General features: G+C 43.6%; 1 protein-coding gene across 1 annotated transcript in view; it reads left to right on the forward strand.

Moving 5' to 3' along the window:
• SPICE1 (spindle and centriole associated protein 1) overlaps window positions 1–23,241 on the forward strand; it is a 28,296-nt gene extending 5,055 nt beyond the window's left edge. Inside the window, exons 5-17 of the mRNA XM_079960251.1 lie at window positions 569–690; window positions 1,449–1,546; window positions 2,428–2,561; window positions 3,179–3,310; window positions 4,572–4,843; window positions 8,423–8,554; window positions 9,087–9,210; window positions 10,287–10,481; window positions 11,383–11,765; window positions 17,615–17,807; window positions 18,034–18,139; window positions 20,409–20,496; window positions 21,272–23,241. Of these exons, the coding sequence (XP_079816377.1) occupies window positions 569–690; window positions 1,449–1,546; window positions 2,428–2,561; window positions 3,179–3,310; window positions 4,572–4,843; window positions 8,423–8,554; window positions 9,087–9,210; window positions 10,287–10,481; window positions 11,383–11,765; window positions 17,615–17,807; window positions 18,034–18,139; window positions 20,409–20,496; window positions 21,272–21,325 (2,033 nt within the window). The 3' untranslated portion in view covers window positions 21,326–23,241. The remainder of the gene's footprint in view (window positions 1–568; window positions 691–1,448; window positions 1,547–2,427; window positions 2,562–3,178; window positions 3,311–4,571; window positions 4,844–8,422; window positions 8,555–9,086; window positions 9,211–10,286; window positions 10,482–11,382; window positions 11,766–17,614; window positions 17,808–18,033; window positions 18,140–20,408; window positions 20,497–21,271) is intronic.
• The last annotated feature ends 6 nt before the right edge of the window (window positions 23,242–23,247 follow it).

A 23,247-nucleotide genomic window follows, 5' to 3' on the forward strand; every position in this document is an offset into this window, starting at 1 on the left:
TAAGCAAGTGATCTATTTAAACTGAATTCTGTTGGTTTTGCTAAGAGAGTGATGGCTGGGTCTTGACTGGTGCTCCAGAGAGTTACACAGTGTAAATTGCCAGTGTGGAAACCATATTTTCTCCCTTTGCGTCTACAGATGTTTCACCTATAGCAGCATATACACGTCCATCCCATTTGGCCTGATTAATTCCACCACATACAGTCCCTTCCTCTGCATTTGTTACTCAGTTGGCAAACTATGAGCTGTATCATGTTTCCTATGAGGAAAGGGTACAGGTTTATAAAGTGATACATATATTGTGGAGAAAGTGGATAAAAGACCCTTCTCTCTCTTTCTGGCCCACAAAAGCGTATCATGCAATAAAAACTTTAGTGTTTAAGAGCTTATGGTGCCACACAATGTTCTATTGTTTTTCTACAACAAACTAACGGTATCTAGAATTTGTAGAAATATAAGATAGTGTCTCCATGGAAGGCAACAAAGGATTGCTACGTTTATGCAGTAGGCTCAACATCTAATCTTGGGCCTAATGAATGGAAGTCTTTATTTCTTTTCTACCCTCTAGGTTTCCCAAATGTGACTGTGGCTCCTGATTATGATGTAGAATCCTCTCAAGGTCCCATCGTACAAAAATGTGATCCCCCCACACAGCTCTCTCTTCTTAGTGATTCTGTCATGGATCCACAGGTGGTGTGTTTTCCATGTAAACTTTGTCACTAAATAAATAGAATAGACCAAGGACTGTGTCTTTTGCATTTGATACATAGACACGCCTTTTCAAATTATACCAGTGTTAGTCATTCTGTGGAGTGAAATGAAATGGCAAGCACATGCCAGTTAAGAGAAGATGTCTGCAGATAAATTGTTGAGGATAAGATCCATAGTTGCAGCAGCGACTCTTAAGACATAACAGAAGAGGCGCTTGAAATAACTTAAGACTGCAATCCTTTGCATACTTATGTGGGATTAAGTACCATTGAACTTAGTGGGATTTACTTCTGAGTAGACATGCATAGGGTTGTGCTGCAAATACAAAATTGAATGCAGAAATAAATGTTTGTACTCTTTTTATTTTAGCAAATTACTTACTGACAGTAGTGGGTACAAATAATGTTTATGGAAACCTGAACACTTCAGTTTTGACTTTAATGAAATCAAGGCAACATAGATTGAAAGCAATAGTGTGTTTGCACTAGTTGCTTAAAAATGTTGTAGCATTACAATAAGTGTTCACTTTCCACTTCTGGCAATTGGGAATTATCTTTCTGCCCTCTTGGTGTGAAATTAAATTTCTTGGGACACAAAAATGTGTGTTTCCTTTAGCTGGGCTTGCAGCAGTTGTGATTTCTGGCTATTGGCTCACTGTGTTTTGTCAGCCTATGAAATATGTCAGTTTAAATTTCTCCCATGCAAATGTTTGAGATGTTATATCTGTCTCCTGAAAGGCTCTCAATGAAGTAGAAGGAGAAAATTATTTGATGTGCAAGACAAACAGTGAGAACGATACATATTTGAGCTTCAGATCTGACACTGATACAGAGAGGTAAGTGTGTATCTCTGTCTACCTTTATAGTTTTATATACTCTGCATAAGCACAAATAGTTTATTGCTTCATACATGATCTACTAATCCAGCTGTTCAGCTCTGCTATTATCTCTCATGTATATGATCCTCTAAATGTTGCTATAATGCTTAAATAAAATCAAACTTTTGCCTTTTAAAATTATATTAAAAACAGTATTGCATTAAACCAGAACAAGATATAGTACATATCCTTTACATATTTGTAACATCACTGGGAGATATAATTTAAATATCCAAATACAGGCATGTAACAATGAAGGTTAAGCTAACACACACTGTGGCAATAAATATTTCCAAAATGTCTTCTTAAACTTAGGCAATATTATATTAGCATCTTGTCTAGTTAAAAATGTTGTGAAAGGCCTCCATATTGCTTTGAAGTTATCATGACTTGCAGCACCTTTGAGGACTCTACTTTGCTTCCCAGCTACCACAATAAACCACATTTTGCCTGCCAGCATTAAACTGTAAATGGTGATGAGTGAAGGCAGTGCTGGGCTATTTCTATTCATGGTGCTGCTAGCAAAAATATAATCAACTCTTTATAAAAGAGCTCTTGTGTGGCTTCTGGAATCACTGCCCAAAGGGCTAGTGCTGGATCTAATGCGATCAGTTTTGTTCCACTATAGCTGATATTTACCAAAATACACTTTGCCAAAATAAGTATAGTATGCGGCACTGATAGCTATCTAGCTCCAAGGTAGGAATGATGCTGTAAACTAAGCACAGCATAGGGTACCAAACCATGTCCATTATGGCTAAAATAATGTTTCTGTTGAGGGCATGGCGATAAAATTGTAATCTTCCTAAAGTTCTTCTGCATCTCTGCTCTTCACTTAGGATGCTTCACCTTCTGAAAGAAGAAAACTCTGTGGCCGGAGGCCAGCAAGAGGTTTCTAAGCAACAAGTATCATCACAGGAAGTCTATGTGCTTTCAACCCCAACAACAAATGTTCAACCATTGGGATCCACAGGTTCATTTTACTCTCTACAAACCAGTCAGAAATGAAACAGTAGCTGCTGTAGCTTGCTGTAAGGAGGCATGGGGAACCTGCAGTCCTCCAGATGTCACACGCCATCTCCTCTTAGCCCCAGCCAGCATGGCCAGTCGCCACGGATGATGGGAACTGTAGTTCAGCGATATCTGGAGGACCCCAAGTCCCCCACCTTGCTGTAGGGCATGGATGGAGAACTACAGGCTTGGGAGCCAGGTGTGGCCTCTAGATCTCTCTGCCTGGCCCCCAGGCCACAGCCAACACTGGCCTTCTTCCATGCCCTCCTTATCCTGGCTGAAATGTAGCCAAGAGTCTTGGCTGGATGGAGGAATGAAGGAGGTGTTGGTGCATAGAAAGCGCTTTGCATAGATGGAACGGAGCCTAGTGTACAAAGGTAAAAGTCCCATTCATTTCTCTGCTCACTTTTGCCTCTGGCCTCATCCGTCACTGGCATACAGTCCCCAGAAATTTCCCCATGAGTAAATGCAGCCGTCAGATTGAAAAGGTTCCCCAACCCTTCTGTAGGGGAAGGTATGTTTTGGATTATTTTAGACTAATTAAAACGCTGCCTACATTTTTTTTTTGAATTCATTTAGCCCTTAATGCTACTAATGTAGTCAAGAAAGTCCACTCAAAACTTCGGTATGAAGAGCAGACTCCAGATGCCACATACATTGTGCAGCAAGTACTGAACGCCAATGTAAGAAAGCAAAAGCAAACCACCAAAGGTATGTCTTAGTGTACTTCTTCTCGCATATATTTCTCAGTCTCTGTTTGGTTGCGGCCTCCCTTGTGCCCATCTGTGTGGAACAATTTGTCTTTTGGAAGGAGTGAATTAACCTTTTTAAAACCAGACTTTACCAAATATACGTAGTGTGAAGATTCTTATGTGAACCAATCTGCACCCGTGGAAAATAATAATAATTCCTGTGTATAATGTGTATGTATATAGCACTCAAATCCAATATGTGTTTCTACACCTAGAGGGTGCTGCTATTTCGAGGAAAGGAGCCAACAAGACCTTCATTTCTTTTGAATTGCTGCTAGCCTTCTGCTGCTCCTTAATCTAGTTTGGAGTTTAATCTAGTTTATGCATAATACCGTTCTGTGCATTTCATAAATATGCCAGATAGAATTACAAAAGCAGTAAATGGAAGAGTTTAGATTCGATAAGAAAATAAGTACTGCATACATTCCAGCATATTACGCAAAATTGTTGTTTCTCCTTCACATCCCCCCACCCCACAATGCTCCCCCCTCCATGGCCTAACTAACAAGTTTTATTTTGTGCTGTTTTGCAGGTATCTGCAGTAAGGTAATAGTGTAGCATTCACAATTGGATCACCTTGTTGGTCTGCCTCTTACTATTTTGTGACTAGTATACCTTTGAAGGGACACAGGTGGCGCTGTGGGTTAAACCACAGAGCCTAGGACTTGCCGATCAGAAGGTCGGCATTTCGAATCCCCAAGACGGAGTGAGCTCCCGTTGCTCGGTCCCTGCTCCTGCCAACCTAGCAGTTCAAAAGCACCTCAAAGTGCAAGTAGATAAATAGGTACCACTCCGGCGGGAAGGTAAACGGCGTTTCTGTGCGCTGTTCTGGTTTGCCAGAAGCGGCTTAGTCCTGCTGGCCACATGACCCGGAAGCTGTACGCCGGCTCCCTCGGCCAATAAAGCAAGATGAGCACCACAACCCCAGAGTCGGTCACGACTGGACCTAATGGTCAGGGGTCCCTTTACCTTTATATAATAATAATAATAATTTTCCCAGCCACTCTGTCTAATTGCTGTCTAAAGCTTGAGTTGTTGTGCAAGGATTTAAAATTTCCAAACCTTCATCAAAGTTTAGCAAAGTGGTGGGGAACCTTTGAAAGCACCTTAATTCCCTTCAGCTAAAGTCCCCCTCCCTCGCTTTTATTTGCATCGAAGCACTGTTTAAGTGCTAACTTCTGCATTGCTAAGGACAACATGCTTCCTTGTCCTCTTCTCAGTGAAGAAGAAGCCAAGTGTGCAGACCCCGGAAGCACAGAAGAGGAGTAACTCGAGTCCTGCTGCTGCAGCAGCTCCTCTTGACCTCCCCAATGGCAACAAATCCAGCCTTGAGGTCTTGAACCAAATGGTGCGCGATATGGAGAATGAAATGGAAGAATATGAGAGATGGATGGGCCATGAAGTCCAGCAAGTCCACAGCAGCCAAGGTCTCTCTGGGTTTACCCGCTCGCTGGTGAACGCTCTGTGTCGCGTGCTGCGCTATTTGAAGGAGGTGGGGAGATACATCAAACTGCTGCTTGTAGCCACCGTAATATTTTGAGCAATGTTGACTGTGCTTTTTCAGTAGTTTGGTGCTGTTTGTTTTAGATTGTTTCCCATTTATTTCGAAGAAAGTAGTATTTGGTTAGGATTTATGTCCATTCATAGAATCATAGAATCATAGAGTTGGAAGAGACCACAAGGGCCATCGAGTCTAACCCCCTGCCAAGCAGGAAACACCATCAGAGCACTCCTGACATATGGTTGTCAAGCCTCTGCTTAAAGACCTCCAAAGAAGGAGACTCCACCACACTCCTTGGCAGCAAATTCCACTGTCGAACAGCTCTTACTGTTAGGAAGTTCTTCCTAATGTTTAGGTGGAATCTTTTTTCTTGTAGTTTGGAACCATTGCTCCGTGTCCGCTTCTCTGGAGCAGCAGAAAACAACCTTTCTCCCTCCTCTATGTGACATCCTTTTATATATTTGAACATGGCTATCATATCACCCCTTAACCTCCTCTTCTCCAGTCTAAACATGCCCAGCTCCCTTAGCCGTTCTTCATAAGGCATCGTTTCCAGGCCTTTGACCATTTTGGTTGCCCTCCGTTCCAGTTCCAGTTTGTCAGTGTCCTTCTTGAACTGTGGTGCCCAGAACTGGACACAGTACTCCAGGTGAGGTCTGACCAGAGCAGAATACAGTGGCACTATTACTTCCCTTGATCTAGATGCAATACTCCTATTGATGCAGCCCAGAATTGCATTGGCTTTTTTAGCTGCCGTGTCACACTGTTGGCTCATGTCAAGTTTGTGGTCAACCAAGACTCCTAGATCCTTTTCACATGTACTGCTCTCAAGCCAGGTGTCACCCATCTTGTATTTGTGCCTCTCATTTTTTTGCCCAAGTGCAATACTTTACATTTCTCCCTATTAAAATTCATCTTGTTTGTTTTGGCCCAGTTCTCTAATCTGTCAAGGTCATTTTGAAGTGTGATCCTGTCCTCTGGGGTGTTAGCCACCCCTCCCAGTTTGGTGTCATCTGCAAATTTGATCAGGATGTCCTTGAGTCCATCATCCAAGTCGTTGATAAAGATGTTGAATAAGACCGGGCCCAAGACAGAACCCTGTGGCACCCCACTACTCACTCTTCTCCAGGATGAAGAGGAACCATTGATGAGCACCCTTTGGGTTCGGTCTGACAGCCAGTTACAAATCCACTGAGTGGTAGCATAGTCAAGACCGCATTTTACCAGCTTCTTTACAAGAATATCATGGGGCACCTTGTCAAATGCCTTGCTGAAATCAAGGTAGGCTACATCCACTGCGTTCCCTTCATCTACCAGGCTTGTAATTCTGTCAAAAAACGAGATCAGGTTAGTCTGACACGACTTATTTTTCAGAAATCCATGCTGACTATTGGTGATCACAGTATTCCTTTCTAGGTGCTCACAAACTGTTTGCTTAATGATCTGCTCCAGAATCTTCCCTGGTATTGATGTCAGACTGACTGGGCGGTAATTATTTGGGTCCTCTCTTTTCCCCTTTTTGAAAATAGGGACAACATTTGCCCTCCTCCAGTCTGCCGGGACTTCGCCTGTTCTCCAGGAATTCTCAAAGATGACTGCCAGTGGTTCTGAGATCACATCTGCCAGTTCTTTTAATACTCTTGGATGCAGTTCATCTGGCCCTGGAGACTTGAATACATCTAAACTAGCCAAATATTCTTGTACTATCTCCTTAGTTATTCTGGGCTGTGTTTCCTCGGCTGAATAATTTGCTCCAAATTCTTCAGGTCAGGCATTGTTTTCTTTATCGGAGAAGACTGAGGCAAAGAAGGCATTGAGGAGTTCAGCCCTTTCTGTGTCCCCTGTTTGCATTTCACCATCTTCTCCTCTGAGTGACCCCACTGTTTCTTTGTTCTTCCTTTTGCTACGAACATACCCATAAAAGCCTTTTTTGTTGCTTTTAACCCCTCTAGCAAGCCTGAGTTCATTCTGTGCTTTAGCTTTTCTGACTTTGTGTCTACACGTGCTGGCTATTTGTTTGAATTCCTCTTTGGTGGTTTCCCCCCTTTTCCATTTTTTGTACACATCCTTTTTTAATCTTAACTCAGTTAAAAGTTCATTCTGTTGCACCAGCCTCAGAACAGCTATTTTGAATATACATATAGTCAGATGATTAATGAACAAATGTAAACTTGTATTTTTTTAAAAAAAAACACACACCACGAACTCCCTTATACCTCTCCCTCTAATAGTGAACTCATGTGGTGGATGCCAAAGCAGGGCCACTGAGAAACAAGAGGGAGGGAGTGGCAAGCTAAAATCTTTAAAAACCATAAACTTAAGACCCCTGTTAGGACTGAGTACAGTCAGTAACGAAGTAATATTGAGTGTTAGTTGGACAATAGGTAGTGGGGTTGGACTATCACAACTTGGCTGTCCACACTGACATATGGGTAAAGTTACATTGCATCATTTTGTTGCAGGTTCCACTTGCATACTTATAGTACCATTTCCAAAATTCCAGTTCAAGGTGCCAGTTACTGGTTTGATGCCCCTCAAAGGTTTAGGCCCAGCTGTCCATCCCTTTTTCTCTAGGCCCATATAGGATGGAGTGACACCTCACTTTGTTTGCCATAATAGTGCAGAAAAATGCAACCAGTTAACTCAAGGAATATTTATAACTGTGGCCACCATGTTATGTTACACTCTTCAAAGAAGACTCACCAGTTACTGTGGTGTGCTGTGCTTTGCCAGGTGCAGTGGCTGCCTTTTAATACATTTAATAATTATAATTGTTTTTATGGGCATTAGGTTGGATTTACTAGGTCAGACTTTATGTTTAAATTGCTAGTTTTTGTACTGCTGCATTGTTTTTCCTGCTGCAAAAAAGCATATGGGGATTATACCTGAATTTATTTTTATCTGAAAACATTTATTCTTTGAGCGGGAGGGAGGAAAAGGCACACCATGATCCCTACATTCCATCAATTTACCTGGGATGAAAGTATATTTAGGATGAGCCAAACTTCATTACTGATGACATAGAGGCCCTCATTCTGATAATCCGCAAGTGTAGTTGGGGGAGATTGAGGGTGGCTCTGTACAGAGGATGTTTTTCAATGCTACTCAGGTTAGACCCATTGAAGTCAATGGATATGATTAATTTAGGTTCATTGATTTCAATTGGTCTACTCTCAGTAGGACTTAGTTGAATACCGCCCACTGTATTTAATCCCTGCTTCATGCTGCCAAGGCAAAGCAGACAACACCAAAACAACCTCTTCCTTATAATTAAAGCTGGTAATAAGATCAGTTTCTGATCTATGTCCTGCAAGGAGAAGGTGCATTGAACATTCAGCTAGTGTAACATGCATCCTTTTCCTACTTTCCCCACCCCCCTACCCTTTATGCCCCAGTATTTTGGCTTTGACTTTGAAGGTATAGGAGGAAGAGCTTCGCCTTTTACTTTGAAGTCTGCCCTTCATTCAAATGCTGCTGAACCCTGATAATTCCTGCATTCACAATGAATACTTCAGCTGTCACTTTACTGTGGCTGATTCCTCCCTCTCCCTCTTTCCCTGTCCCCAAAAGACTGAGACAAGGCTACGTCAAGAAAAGCTGAAGAGGCAGCAGCTTGAAGGAGAGCTAAGTGAACACAGGGCCCTCATTGATGCTCTAACTGCTGAAGTCCTCCTGGCGAGAGAAGAAAATATTGCTATGCAGGTACTACCCAGAATCACTGTTAAGCTATGTAACCTAGGCACGACCTGCAATTGGAATTTAATGCCAGCATATATTCCCTTTGTTTGGTGATGTGATGTATTTCCAGACAATGCTTTGAATGCATTGGCAGAGCAGCAAGGGGCTAAATGACTTTAGTAGCTTAACTTGAGCAAGAGATGGACTTGTACCCCTTGTCATCTTATCTCTATGGGGATTCAAGTCTGTATCCTCATGATACATTTGCAGTGTTCTCCTTGTTCACACCTAGTATTTTTGCTTCCGCTGTGAGGGCATATCTGACCTTTTGGTTCCAACTTCAGAATTCATGTGATAAACACTTTAGTAGCACTCAGTTATTATTTATGTTATATGTCTATTGCATTAGTGCAGTAGAAAGCAAATATGTGCTTATGGGACTACTAGGGGTGTGGGCAGATGCTTGGAAATAACCCATTATGCTTCATGTTTGCCTGTTGCAAGTGAATCAGAATGGTGATTTTGGTCCATTTCTTGCTCCCTTTTTGTCTTCTAGAATAAGTTTCAGCACTACACGGTTGTAACAGATGAACAACTGACTTCACTCACACGTGCATTTAAAGGGCTTCCCATTACAGATTCTGGAGAACTTTCAGTCAGGAGTCCAGAGGCAGCTCAAGGTAAAAGTCTTCACCAGGGAAACCTCAATAATCTGAGTGACACGACAGTTTCAAAACTTAAAGTTTTAAAAAACAGCTGGACTGCTGCTTGATAGCTGTCTGATTTGTTCAGGTGGTGATTGGTTCTGAATGTGTAGGTACCTACACATGGTGTTCATTGTGGTTTTTCAGGCCTTTGCCCAATAAAGTGGAACCTTGGTTCTCGAACTTAATCTGTTCGACTCCCGAAACCATTCGAAAACCAAGACGCAGCTTCCAATTGGCTGCAGGAGCTTCCTGCACCTCAAGCGGAAAACATTCAAAAACATTCAAAAAACAGAACACTTACTTCCGGGTTTTCGGCGTTGGGGAGCCGATTTGTTTATCAGCTAAGCCGTTCACAAACCAAGGTTTGACTGTACTATATCAAACATGGAAGAGTAAATAGCTGTTACAGTCCCCATTCCAACACTGCACTAAGTAAAGTAAAAGGATCCCTGACCATTAGGTCCAGTCGTGACCGACTGGGGTTGTGGTGCTCATCTCGCTTCATTGGCCGAGGGAGCCAGCGTTTGTCTGCAGACAGCTTCCGGGTCATGTGCCCAGCATGACAAAGCTGCTTCTGGTGAACCAGAGCAGCACACGGAAACACCGTTTACCTTCCCGCCAGAGTGGTACCTATTTATCTACTTGCACTTTGATGTGCTTTCAAACTGCTAGGTTGGCAGGAGCAGGGACTGAGCAACGGGAGCTCACCCCGTCACAGGGATTCAAACCGCCGATCTTCTGATCGGCAAGTCCTAGGCTCTGTGGTTTAACCCACAGTGCCACCCGCGTCCCCCAACACTGCACTACTTTCCCACTAAAATCCCTCCAGGCTGTTGCTGGTCTCTGAAGGTGATATTTGAAGTCAACAGCAATTCTGGGGGAAATGGCAGTCACTGTCCATTTTTCCTTTAAAATGAAAAGCATCAAGCACATTTTTAAAAAGCATGGTTAACATAACATTTAGTTGGCCCTAAGATTCACTGTTAGATTTGATTAACTGTTTCAAGTTTTCCTCTGTCTAATATAATACCTCTTTATTCTCTCATCAGAAAAATGCCTCTCAAACTACGTTGGGCCAAAGAGAAATACACCAGTGGATATTCCCAATAAAGCCCCAGTATTTCCAAATCCTTTGGATAAAATGCATCCAACCCCAACTTTACCAGCTTGTTTATTCCAACCAGCTGTTTTGTTATCTCCACCACAACAGAAGAGCAGCCAGGCATTCCCTCCTCTTCAGAATGGTAAGAGGGTCATTTTGACTGCATGACAGCTTCCTGACTTTGTTTCTGTAATCAAATCTCCATCAGTCACATTGTGGACAAGTCCTTTTATGTCTTCTAATCTAGTGTAGTATCTAGTCCTAAAAACATTGGTGACTGTGGCTATTGTTCAGTTAGACAATGTCAGGTCTTTGGTCTCATGCTTAGGAAACCCAGTCAGAATTTATAGGAGGACACTCCTTACTTCTAAACCAGCAAGCAATTTCTACACCTTGTACTTTTCCTCTTTCTCAGCTGGTTGGAGGCACCTTGTTAAATTTTGCCACCTTGAGGACAGGATAGTGCTTCACCTGGGAGCCCCATTGCTTAAGATAGATCTACTTCGAAGAAAACTAAGGGCCGTCAGAGTTGTGGAAGACGTGATTAATATCATACCATATGTATTAATATATATACTCCCCAATCAGAAAATCGTCACAGCACAGATCTAATGAAACAGTACCAGATATTTGGGCAAGATTGCTTTTAAATTGTAGGGCACAAGCATTTGAGTTTCACCTCACTTGAAGGTCAACTCTGTAGATGAACATTTCCAGATAATAATCTGTGATCCTGAATACAAAATAAATGCACCTCCCAGGGTCTAAAAGGCCTCTAGGCCCATAGCACTGACATTAGATTGCTTTGAACATTTTGAACTGTTTCATTTAGACCTAGGGGCAGGTATGTTTCTTTTGTATTCAGATATCAATCCTTGAGTGTTAAATTAAAAAATGAGAACTGACACTCAAATTGGCATTATAACCAGCCTTCGCCTCTCTTTGGAACATAGCCTTTTCACTCCCATTTTTTTATTAGTCTAGGAATAGGATTTAATATAGTCATACAGATTTATTTGGTTTCCTGTGTTATCTTTCCCTAGACTCCACTGGGAGAGAATCAGAAGGAGAGCAAAAGTTCTCCCTGTCGAACAAACCACAGACGGTGGAAGAGGATGGCAGTTTTTTCACCCAGAAAGGTGCTGGTCTTTTGCAGAGTTCTGTACAGCCAGATGGCCAGCCATTAGAAAGTGCCTTCTCTGCGGTGCCAAGCCAAAGCTCTGATGGCTTTTCAGAGAGGCCTAATTCTGATGTGACCATGATGCTTACCCAGAGTGATGATCTGCAGGGACAAATAGCTGAGCTAACACTCCAGAACACTGTCATTAAAGCTCAGCTCAGCAAATTCAGGCCTTGCCCTCAGGAGGCATGGGATGTTTTGCAGCAGCCATTTTCGGCGCAGAGTGGATCAGTGCTAGAGGGGCAGGTAAGAATGTGAGAGAGAGTTGGATCTTGACATTCTCAATAAACATTGATAATTTGAGATTATGCTTTGTGACTTGTGGAAAGGGAAGCATGGGTGTGTATGGGCATACACACATGACTGTCAATTTTGCAAGAATTACAGTCATCAACCATCCATTCATGGCATTTGTGTCCCTGTGGGGCATCTTATTGGTGACCCATGTGCTGAGCTGCCACTGAGCCTCTTGGGCTTGCCGATCAGAAGGTCGGCGGTTCGAATCCCAATGACGGAGTGAGCTCCCGTTCCTCTGTCCCAGCTCCTGCCAACCTAGCAGTTTGAAAGCACCCCAGTGCAAGTAGATAAATAGGTACTGCTGTGGCGGGAAGGTAAATGGCATTTCTGTTATTCTAAAGCAGCAATGCTGCAGCAAGCAAAGGCTGTAGCAGCTCAGTCAGCTGCTTGTGGCTGCAAAGCCAGACAGGATGTATGTGACTGTTGCCATGGAAACAAAGGGGCAGTCCATTCTGTACTGAGCACCGGATGTTAGCTCAGTGTGTGTGTCATATGACCTGTACAGGATGTACATGGGAGGAGTTTGGGTTTCTCTCTGTTTGTTGAACAGAGCAGACATGTTTTCTCTGTACTGAAGTGAAAGACAGGAATAAATGCAATGTAGATACATTTCTGTCTGAGTCTGATTCCCCTCCCTGGGGATATGTTGGAGAGCAGGGAGGAGGAGAAGCAGTTGGTGTGTTTTTCTCACAGCCTGAGGAAAATCGCCGGAACGGACCTCGTGTGTTTTTACTGCCGGGAGTCGCCGGAGGGAGGTCGAAAGAATTCAGCCGGTGCCTGGAGAGATAGGCACATACCTCTGACCGGCCCTGAATTCTGACATTGGTAGCAGAGGATGGTTGCTACGATCCATGGGAGTCTGCATCAAGGAGACTGGTTTCATCCCTCTCCATGGAAGCCTGAGATGGAAGCTGATTCTCTGCAGCTAGAAGCTGACCAGAAGAAGCTGAAAGCCAAGCTACGGAGCCCAGGTATGAGATTTTCGGGCTTAGAAGTGTGAATGCAGATGGATTAATTCTCTGCTTCATGGGAGCAACGTTTGGGAAAAACAGCTCCGAGAGAGAAGAGTCTGCATTCCAAACATTCCTGTGGTTTTTCCTGTCCAAGGAAAGGAATGTGGTTGCTTAGCAACGCAGATAAGGGCTGGATGTCAGGCTATGCCCAGAGAGGCCTTTACAAAGGAACTGTGAAAGGGGACTTTCCAAGCAGCCAGTGTTATAGCTGCCAGGTGCACAGAGTGTAAACAAGCCAGCTATTGGATTTTAGGGGCTTGTGTTTGAGAGTCAGTGCAAGGACTCAAAATGGATGCCAAGAAGGGAGGCCTGCCTTCTCCAACCCTCTTGACCAGTGACAATTATGCATCTTGGTCTATTAAGATGAAGGCTTTGCTGCAGAATCAGAGACTGTTTGAGGTGATTGAGAACCCCATCCCTGCAGCACCAACGCGTGCTTGGGAGTCACAGGATGTGAAGGCCAGAACTGCTATAATTCTGTGCGTGTCAGACTCTCAGCTTGTTCATATACAAGATTTACCGCACGCGAAAGATGTTTGGGACACGCTGAGAAGGACACATCAGAGAGATGCAGGTTCTTCAGCGTTGCTGTATTTTGAAAAGCTGACTAACCTGAGGCTTGCGCCTGATGGAGATGTTCAAGCGCACCTGACAGAAATGAAATTTCTGCGTCAGCAGATGGTGGAACGCAATTTCCGTCTGCAGGAGGAAGTGTTTTGCTTCATGGTGATCAACAGCCTGAATCGGACTTACAAAACGATTGCCAGTCAGCTGGGGTCTCTCCCAGCGCAAGATCTAACTTCGGACAGGGTCTTTGCCGTGGTCCTGAACGAACATGACAGACTTGCCGCCCTGGAAGTGAAGGACAGGGGGAGACAAGAACGGAGTTCAGACACCCCCACTGCTGTAGCTACTGGAGAGACGCCGTAGCTTTGAACGTTGTCCGATGCCACAATTGTGGACAGACTGGGCATCTTCAGCGGTACTGCAAGAAGCCACGTCAGAACAAAGGAGCCAAGGGAAGCTCCACGAAGTCTGAGGCGTCAGGCAGAAGTCATGCCAAGTCACAGGCGAAGCCTGCAAAGGCTTTGATGTCCCTAAAAGCCACACCACAAGTGGGGAATTCCTTCATTTTAGACACGGGAGCGACGGTTCACATGACCCATCGCAGGGATTTGTTTTCGTCGTTTAAGAAGCAAAGCTTCGTTGTACAACAAGCCAACGGTCGAGAGCTGGAAGCCACCGGAATTGGGACTGTGTATCTTAAAAGTCTGAACTTGACTATAAACGATGTTTATTTGGTTCCAGAGTTGAAGTACAATCTGCTCAGCGTTTCGCAGATTGCCAAGAAGGGACTAAAACTGTCCTATGATGATCAACACTGCGAGATCTACAAAGATGGAGAGTTGTATCTTTCTGCCGAAGAGAAAGATGGACTGTATTTGTTGACTTTTGATCAAAGTGATTACATGGAATGTAATTCTTGTGATTCTAACATGATTTCTTTTGCAGGTGTAGCTGAAAAGAACGCCAAGCAGGTCACCTCGAGGGTCGACAAGGCATTTCAGCGGGTGTATGCTGATGTGATTGGTCCTTTAGCACCATCTAGAGGCAATGCAAAGTATTACCTAATATGTGTTGATTCTTTCACAGGTTTTGTCTGGATTTATCTTTTGGAGAGACCGAAAGAAGCCTTAGAAAGGTTTAAAGAGTTTTGTGACAAGGTTAAAAATATGCATGATGCTGACATAGATTGTCTTTGCACAGATGAGAAGCCAATTTTTCTCTTACAGGATTTCCAGAGGTTCCTGAAGAAGAAAGGGATAAGACACAAAATTGCAGCTTCCGAAGAAGCTTGGAACAGATGTGTCTGTGTTAGGGTGAACAAAGAATTGCAAAAGGGAATGGAAGCGCAATTGCTTAGTTCAAATCTGCCACATGAGTACTGGGCTGAGTCGCTAATGTCATATTGTTACACGTGGTTGAGAAAGTTTTCAAAAGACTTGGGATGTTCTCCTTTTGAGAAACTGTTCCACAGAAAACCTTCTGTTGCCCATTTCAAAGTTTTTGGGTCTCATGTGAGGACAGAAGCTCCGGGTGGAGTAAAGAATGCCAGAGGCATTTTTGTGGGTTATGAAAAGGGTCTCTACAGAGTAATTTTGTCTGAATCTGGTAAGGTGATTCTCACAAAATTTCTAGAGAGTGCTCCTGAACAGGAGAGAGTGATTGTTCACACATTTCCCACAGGTGATGATGATGATTCTGATGATGATGATGATGAGTTTGATCTTATTGAGTTCAGTAGTACTGATGATGACAGCGATAGCTCAGACAGCTCAGTTGTCACAGTCATTGAGAAGAAATCTCACACAATGACTAGACCCTCAGAAGAGGAGGATGAACCACTGATTAAGCTTAGTACTGGTTCTCCAGAGAGTTCAGAGGCTGAACCAGAAAGCAAGGGAGAGCAGCACCTCTTACGTAGGTCTGAGAGAGCAACGAAGGGTGTACCACCCAAGAGGTATTCAAAAGAGTTTGCCAACCAAGCTATTGCATGTGTTGCTGTTGTAAACGACCAAGGTCAAATTGAAGCTGTGTCTGAGTCAGAGACAAAGGCACAACAGAGAGTTGCTAACCAAGGTAATGCAGAAGCACTCATTCCTTGGAAGTCACACAACCAGAGAGGTACATTGGTAAAACCAGTGGCGGGTAGTTCCAAGGATGGAACTGAAACAACAGGGGAGTGTTATACTTATAACAACTGTTTGTTTTCTTCTCTGGATGACGCTTTGCTCGCAGCACGCATTGATACTTTAGGGGGAGTATGTTATTCTAAAGCAGCAATGCTGCAGCAAGCAAAGGCTGTAGCAGCTCAGTCAGCTGCTTGTGGCTGCAAAGCCAGACAGGATGTATGTGACTGTTGCCATGGAAACAAAGGGGCAGTCCATTCTGTACTGAGCACCGGATGTTAGCTCAGTGTGTGTGTCATATGACCTGTACAGGATGTACATGGGAGGAGTTTGGGTTTCTCTCTGTTTGTTGAACAGAGCAGACATGTTTTCTCTGTACTGAAGTGAAAGACAGGAATAAATGCAATGTAGATACATTTCTGTCTGAGTCTGATTCCCCTCCCTGGGGATATGTTGGAGAGCAGGGAGGAGGAGAAGCAGTTGGTGTGTTTTTCTCACAGCCTGAGGAAAATCGCCGGAACGGACCTCGTGTGTTTTTACTGCCGGGAGTCGCCGGAGGGAGGTCGAAAGAATTCAGCCGGTGCCTGGAGAGATAGGCACATACCTCTGACCGGCCCTGAATTCTGACAATTTCCGTGCGCTCTGGTTTCCGTCAGAGTGTTCTGTTGCGCCAGAAGCAGCGGTTTAGTCATGCTAGCCACATGACCCGGAAAGCTGTGAACAAAGGCCGGCTCCCTCGGCCTAAAAGCGAAATGAGCACTGCAACCCCATAGTCGCCTTTGACTGGACTTAACCGTCCAGAGGTCCTTTACCTTTTTACCTTTTACCGAGTTCTCTGAAACCTAAATAGTTATAGAATCATATGGCTGGATGGGCTGTTGAAGCTCATCTGGTCCAACCACCAGCTCAGCGCAGGTTCTTGAATGCAGGATCTGCCAGCATCCCTAACAGATCGCCGTCCATCCTCTGCTGAAATACCTCCCGCAAAGGAGAGCTCACTGCCTCCTCCTCAAGGCTGTCTGCCACTACTGAACAGCTCTTATCAATAAAGTTTCTATTCCTGCCTTCTAGAGCAACAGAGGACAAATCAGTTCACATCATTAGTGTGATATTTTGATGCCACGGTCATGTCTCCCCTTAATCTCTTCCTCAAGCAACCCATTCAGCACCACCCTCATTACCCTCCTGTGGGTTCATGGCCCTTATTTCAGTTGAGTGTCCTGATTTAAAAGGCAGTGCCTAGAGCTGGACATGGTATTTCAGCCAACTTGGAATAGAGTGTACAGTGGTACAGTACCTCTGGTTACGGATTTAATTCATTTTGGGGTGCCACACACCCACCCCAAAATCCGTAACTAGAGGCACCACTTCTGCGCACGTGCTTCTGCACATGCGCGAGCGGCGAAACCTGAAAGTATACACTTCTGGGTTTGCCGCGGCTATAACCCGAAGATTCCATAACCTGGAGGTTACACAACACGAGGTACCACTGTATCTTCCTTTTTACTCTGGGAATGAGTGCAGTACCAATGTCAAAGTGTTTGTTCCCTCCACCTGCAAATCTTATATGTGATATTATTTTAACTTATTACCTGTTCTTCACCTTAACATCCAAGGGTGGGTTACAATTTAAAAAAATGTTTAAAACAGCTTACTGAATGTCATTACTCCATTCAATGACATACTTTTCGAATGCTATTTTGTGTTCTATTTGAAAGCTGCTTAGCTTTGGTATATGCAGAATTCTGTTACCTCACTCACTCACTTTTAAAACTCTACTCACAGGTCTCTAAAAAAATACTTTGAATAAGTTAGGATTGTGGGAACTCCATTGGTTGCTGTTCTCCAGCTAGAAATAATTATAGACTATTACGTTTTTCTATCATGGCCTACCTTTACTTGACCTTGTGCTGCCAGAATGCTTTTTTGTGATTAAAGACCACGTTAGGTGGCTAAAAGTAGATTGTAGGAAAAAAAGGTTGCTGATAGCTGCTACTGTTGGGTAACTCAGATGCACTGAGTCTGCCATGCAGCCAAGTTCAGTAATGAAAAGTATGAAAATGACTTTTAACTACCCTCTTGAATACTCGTTTAGGGACACGGTGATGCCGTAAGCAGCTTGAAAGAATTACCAAGGAGCTTGGATGAACGAATAGCTGAACTGAACCGCCAGAGTGCAGAAGCACGCAGCAAACTGGTGCAGCTGACCAATCAGCAAACGTTACCAACATTCGTCTCCGTGTCTCCGCCAGTTTCACCAATTCCATCACCACCCATAAATCTGCTTGGTATGTTACCCACTATTTAAAAGCTTTTCTTACATCAGTGTTGGCAATATAGGTTGGTGTATTCTGATGATGGCAGCTGTCTTCACTTGACAATCTTTTTCTTCTTATCTTTTTTGAATTTTTGAAAACATTCTGTTTCTCTATTTAGTAATTGCTCGATGGGCTTCCTCATTACTGGAACACCTGGACGCCTAATAATTCTCTAATCAGATACTGTCTTTTCTAGAAAATGGAAAGAGAAGAACAATTGAGGTATCTGTTCCAGTTGCAGAAATTCTGGATAGTTCGAAAGAAAATAGTCCTTCTCCCACCAGTGGATCCAGTACAAAGAGGTCAGCTGCTTAGCTATTCTATTTTTACAGGCAGGGTGGGTAGCATAAGCTTGTGTAAGGAGAAAAGCAATGACAAACTTAGACAGCATCTTAAAAAGTAGAGACATCACCTTGCCAACAAAGGTCCGTATAGTTAAAGCTATGGTTTTCCCAGTGTCTGGAAGTGAAAGCTGGACCATAAAGAAGGCTGATCGCCAAAGAATGGATGCTTTTGAATTCTGGTGCTGGAGGAGACTCTTGAGAGTCCCATGGACTGCAAGAAGATCAAACTGCTCCATTCTGAAGGAAATCAGCCCTGAGTGCTCACTGGAAGGACAGATCCTGAAGCTGAGGCTCCAAGACTTTGGCCACCTCATGAGAAGAGAAGACTCCTTGGAAAAGACCCTGATGCTGGGAAAGATGGAGGGCACAAGGAGAAGGGGACGACAGAGGATGAGATGGTTGGATAGTGTTCTTGAGGCTACCAGCATGAGTTTGAGCAGACTGCGGGAGGCAGTGGAAGACAGAGGTGCCTGGTGTGCTCTGGTCCAGGGGGTCACGAAGAGGTGGACATGACTAAACGACTAAACAACAACAACAACAACAAAGGAATACAGCTCAGGGAAGGGGAGCAGGATCTAGACAGCAGGCTAGATCCTGAGCCCTTCTCCCCTTCTGTATGAAGTGAGGTTTACCCCAAACTGCCTGGTGGGCCATTCTCAGCAGCCTGGTGGATCCAATTGGGTCCATAGGCCAGATGTTCTCCACCCCATGCTAACTTATAGTCTGAAGATGTGGCTGTGATTTCCAGTGATCGTTACAGATTTTGGCTCTAGAAATAGAAGGTGTCTACCAGACTGCTTTCTTCACTTGAAATGCCTTGATAAGCAAATACAGTCGTACCTCTTAAGTTGAACACCTTGTGAGTCGAACATTTTGGCTCCCAAATGCCGCAAACCTGGAAGTTTGCGAACGTTCTTTGGAACCTGAATGTCCGATGCGGGTTCCTGCAGCCAATCAGAAGCTGTGCCTTGGTTTCCGAACATTTTGTAAGTCGACCAAGGTGCGACTGTACCTGGTTTTTCTCTCAAATAATATCTGCCTCCTAATTCTGTTACACATATAATGGAAAGTTAAATGTACATTAGAGCCTTGTTGAGGCATGTGAGAGGTCTGATGTGTTTCCATTAGCAGTCATCTATGGACTCAGATCGGGACGCAGGTGGCGCTGTGGGTTAAAGCCTCAGCGCCTAGGGCTTGCCGATCGAAAGGTCGGCGGTTCGAATCCCTGCGGCGGGGTGCGCTCCCGCTGCTTGGTCCCAGCGCCTGCCAACCTAGCAGTTCGAAAGCACCTCCGGGTGCAAGTAGATAAATAGGGACCGCTTACCAGCGGGAAGGTAAACGGCGTTTCCGTGTGCGGCTCTGGCTCGCCAGAGCAGCGATGTCACGCTGGCCACGTGACCCGGAAGTGTCTGCGGACAGCGCTGGCCCCTGGCCTCTTAAGTGAGATGGGCACACAACCCCAGAGTCTGTCAAGACTGGCCCGTACGGGCAGGGGTACCTTTACCTTTACCTTTATGGACTCAGATGGTTAAATACAAATGTATATTTCCATTCCTTTCTCACCTGTCTAGGTCTTAATTCATTTAGCTAGCCAATTCCATCAACGTGCATGCCTTTTTACTGAGTGACAGGGAAGCAGTCGAGTAATACATAGGCTTTAGTTAAAATATGCACACACGCCCACACACACGGGGAAAGTTATGGGAATGCCCCAGCCTCTGATTTCCCTAATTTTAGTCAATTCATGGGCCCCACTGGAGTCTTCTACAAAAAGTACCTGAGGGACCAGCCACCAAAGTAAGGAGGGCATAACCCTTTCTGGCCCTCCTACAATTCAAACACTTATATCAAATTATTTCTGAAATTTGAATGACTAAATCATCTACATCCTGGTTGTTGTTGTTATGATTATGATTATTATAACAGGCATGGCCAAACTCGGCCCTCCAGATGTTTTGGGACTACAGTTCCCATCATCCCTGACACTGTTAGCTAGGGATGATGGGAGTTGTAGTCCCAAAACATCTGGAGAGCCAAGTTTGGCCATGCCTGTTAGCAGCACCTAGACTCTAGGAGCTATATAATAGTTAAATTTAAGAGAAGACCATTTCTGCCTGCATGTTTATAATATAAAGATACAAGGCAATTAGGAAACAGGACAGTGCACTCAGCACCTGTAATTCTATACACTTCGTGTTTCCTAGCTCTCTATTATTTATGCCTACAGATCTGCAGATGTGTCTAGCCAGGTGTGCTTACCACTAAATACCTCCCTGGGAAATGTACAGTTGACTTATGACAGTCATAGAATAAAGGTAAGTCACTTTTAGACCGCCATACTTCCACCTTTTGGCAATGTTCAGGGTGAGTGTCAAGCCTTAGATAGTCTAAACAACCAGTAAGATTAAATAATATAAACAAGGAATATTTGGTGTTATGTTGGAGGAGATGCCAGGAAACTGGGACTTATGTTCACATGTGGGGGGGGGGTGTAAATATGTACAGGGGTTTTTGGCAAAGGGTGTTTAAGGAGAAAACAGAAATCACTGGGTTGAAACTGACCGAAAGTCCAGAGGTAGCATTGTTATCAATTTACGATGGGGTGGACGGTTCCCAGACTAGGAAGGGCTTGCTCACAAATTTATTGACAGCTGCACGAGTTATTATAGCTAGGAAGTGGAAGGGGCAAGCAGAATATAAAATGGAAGAAGTGGGATATAGCTATTAATGATAAATTAACATGTGCTATTAAGGCAAAACAGGAAATATGCAGGAGAAATTATTTTGAGGAGCTATGGAAGGTATTTGTAGAATTTGTACTGTTAAACAGAAAGGGGTCAAACCATCGCAAGAAGTTGGATAGTTACCTTGGAATGGTCTTGGGGTGGGGTGCACATTTTTATTTTATGTATTATTATTATTATTACTTTGTTAAAATAAATAATAATAATAATAAGAGAAAAAGATAGTCAAAACAGTATCCCAAGATTGCAGAATATATACATTTAAGGGGAGAACTGAAGGGGAGGCAAGGAATAAGTGACAGTGCAAGGAATGTAACACTTCACTTTTTTTTCTCCATTCCTGTAGCCTAAAAAGCAAGGAGAAGATGGCTGGTTTGCCTTGTCAACACATATTGGTTAGCCCCAAGTCCAGATGTTGTTTTAAAGTGTTTTAACCATTATAAAGTTCTAGAACAGGGGTGGTAACACGTCAACCTCCAGATGTTGCATTGGCCATGACAGGAGTTGGGGTGTTTGGGGGCTGCCCCTGTTCTAGAGCCTTTTCTGCCAGGCCATGGACAAGGTCAGTCCTGCTGGTTCTGCTGAGGTCTTTCCACATCTGTGGCTATGTACTTCTCGTCCATATTACAGTTGAACATGCTGGAGTACAGCAGGCACTTGAAACAAGCAGTGTTGCAAAGGCAGCTACGTGCAGCAGAATTGTGCAGACAACTGCTTGTGTCATTCCTTTAACATGAACCACAGAAGGATGGATCTGCTCACATAGACAACTTGCTGTGCAGCTGCTTCCATGATATTGTGTTTCCACATTGCTGGCCCCAACATCCTGGCTTTGTCCCATGTTCTTTGATACTCATATCTGAAACATTCGGTGTTGTATGAAAGAGGAAACTGTAATTGATAATTGATGTATGCAGTTAATATAAGAAGATCAAGGCAATGTTTTAACCCTGTTAATGCTGCTGAGCAATTACTTTCTGGAACTCAAGTATTTTTTAAATGGTTGTAATAGTGATAGGCTTTATATCACATAAAGCAAATCCCTGGACTGGAATGTATAACTTTTGGGGTCTAGTTATTGTTTAGCGTGCTCATACCTGTCTTCATTTGCCAGGCAAATTTATCCTGGCATTAAGTCTTATAGTCCGTGTGCTGCTATTAAGAACTCGCCTATGCAAAGCCACAGAAGGCAGCTATTTCCTGTTCCATGCAGTGTCTTAAATTTTTATCCAAAAAGTGGTGCTGTTACTATTGGCTCCTCAGAAGAAATACAAGCGTAGTATTTGTCTGTTCCATTACTGCAGTGGGAAAATGTATTAAAGTTATTTTTTACTGTGTTACTTTACATTTACATTTTGCTCTTCTGGTGCAAATGCAACAAAAATCTGTCAGAATAAAACTGTACTGTATTTAGCAACTGGCAAAAGACACTGAGGGGAAGGGACCAGCTGTACTTCATGGAACAAGGTGTTCTGTAATCTCGGTGCAGCCACTGAGGAGACCTCTCTCATCCCACTCAAACCTCCTTCTACCCTAGGTGGGATGCAGAAAAAGGGCTCTCCTGATCTATGGGAGCAGAATACACAGAACGAAGTAGCCCCTAAGGTGTATCCTAGGCTATCACAAGCACTATGAATCTTGCCTAAAAGCTGACTGGTACCCTTTCAAACCTCCATCCCCAACTCGGTGTGAAATGGTATAATCACATTAATCTACATACAAATGTGGAATGGCAATTTATAATGGCCATGTGAGTACTATCCTCCTTCCATCAATGGGTATTAGTCCCTTGGTTCCCAACGGCTTGGGGTGCCTTTATGTTACTATCATTGCAGATAGCTGATTTGACAAGCTGTGCCAGCACCATTATAGCTGAACAAACCTGAAACAAAAAATCAACACGTGAATGTGAAAGTTTGACAGGTTCATTCGTGAATGGAGAAATCTGCCGTTGGGCAACATCGGACGTTCCAATCAGGACCCACAATAATTTAATAGCTGAGTTTGAAGAATTATCCTGTCAGAGATGCTCAGATTTCATAGCAGGCTAACTAAAAGTGACAACTGTATTGAAACCTGATTTCCATTCTTCAAGTATATTAATAAGTTGGTGAGCATATTTCAGGTGCGCAAACTTCTTTTCAGGAAGATCTTCTGCAACTGAAGCTGTTAATAACTTTCACATGTGTAGTGGAGATAGATGTGTTACACCTTCCCTTGTTGCAGGAAGACATGTATTTATAATTCTCTTTTTCTCAATTGTTGGAAAATTTACTCTGATTAAAATTCAATAAAAACTATATTTTACAAATGGTACATATG

Source organism: Podarcis cretensis, assembly GCF_951804945.1.
Source record: "Podarcis cretensis genome assembly, chromosome: 17".
Lineage (NCBI taxonomy): Eukaryota > Metazoa > Chordata > Lepidosauria > Squamata > Lacertidae > Podarcis > Podarcis cretensis.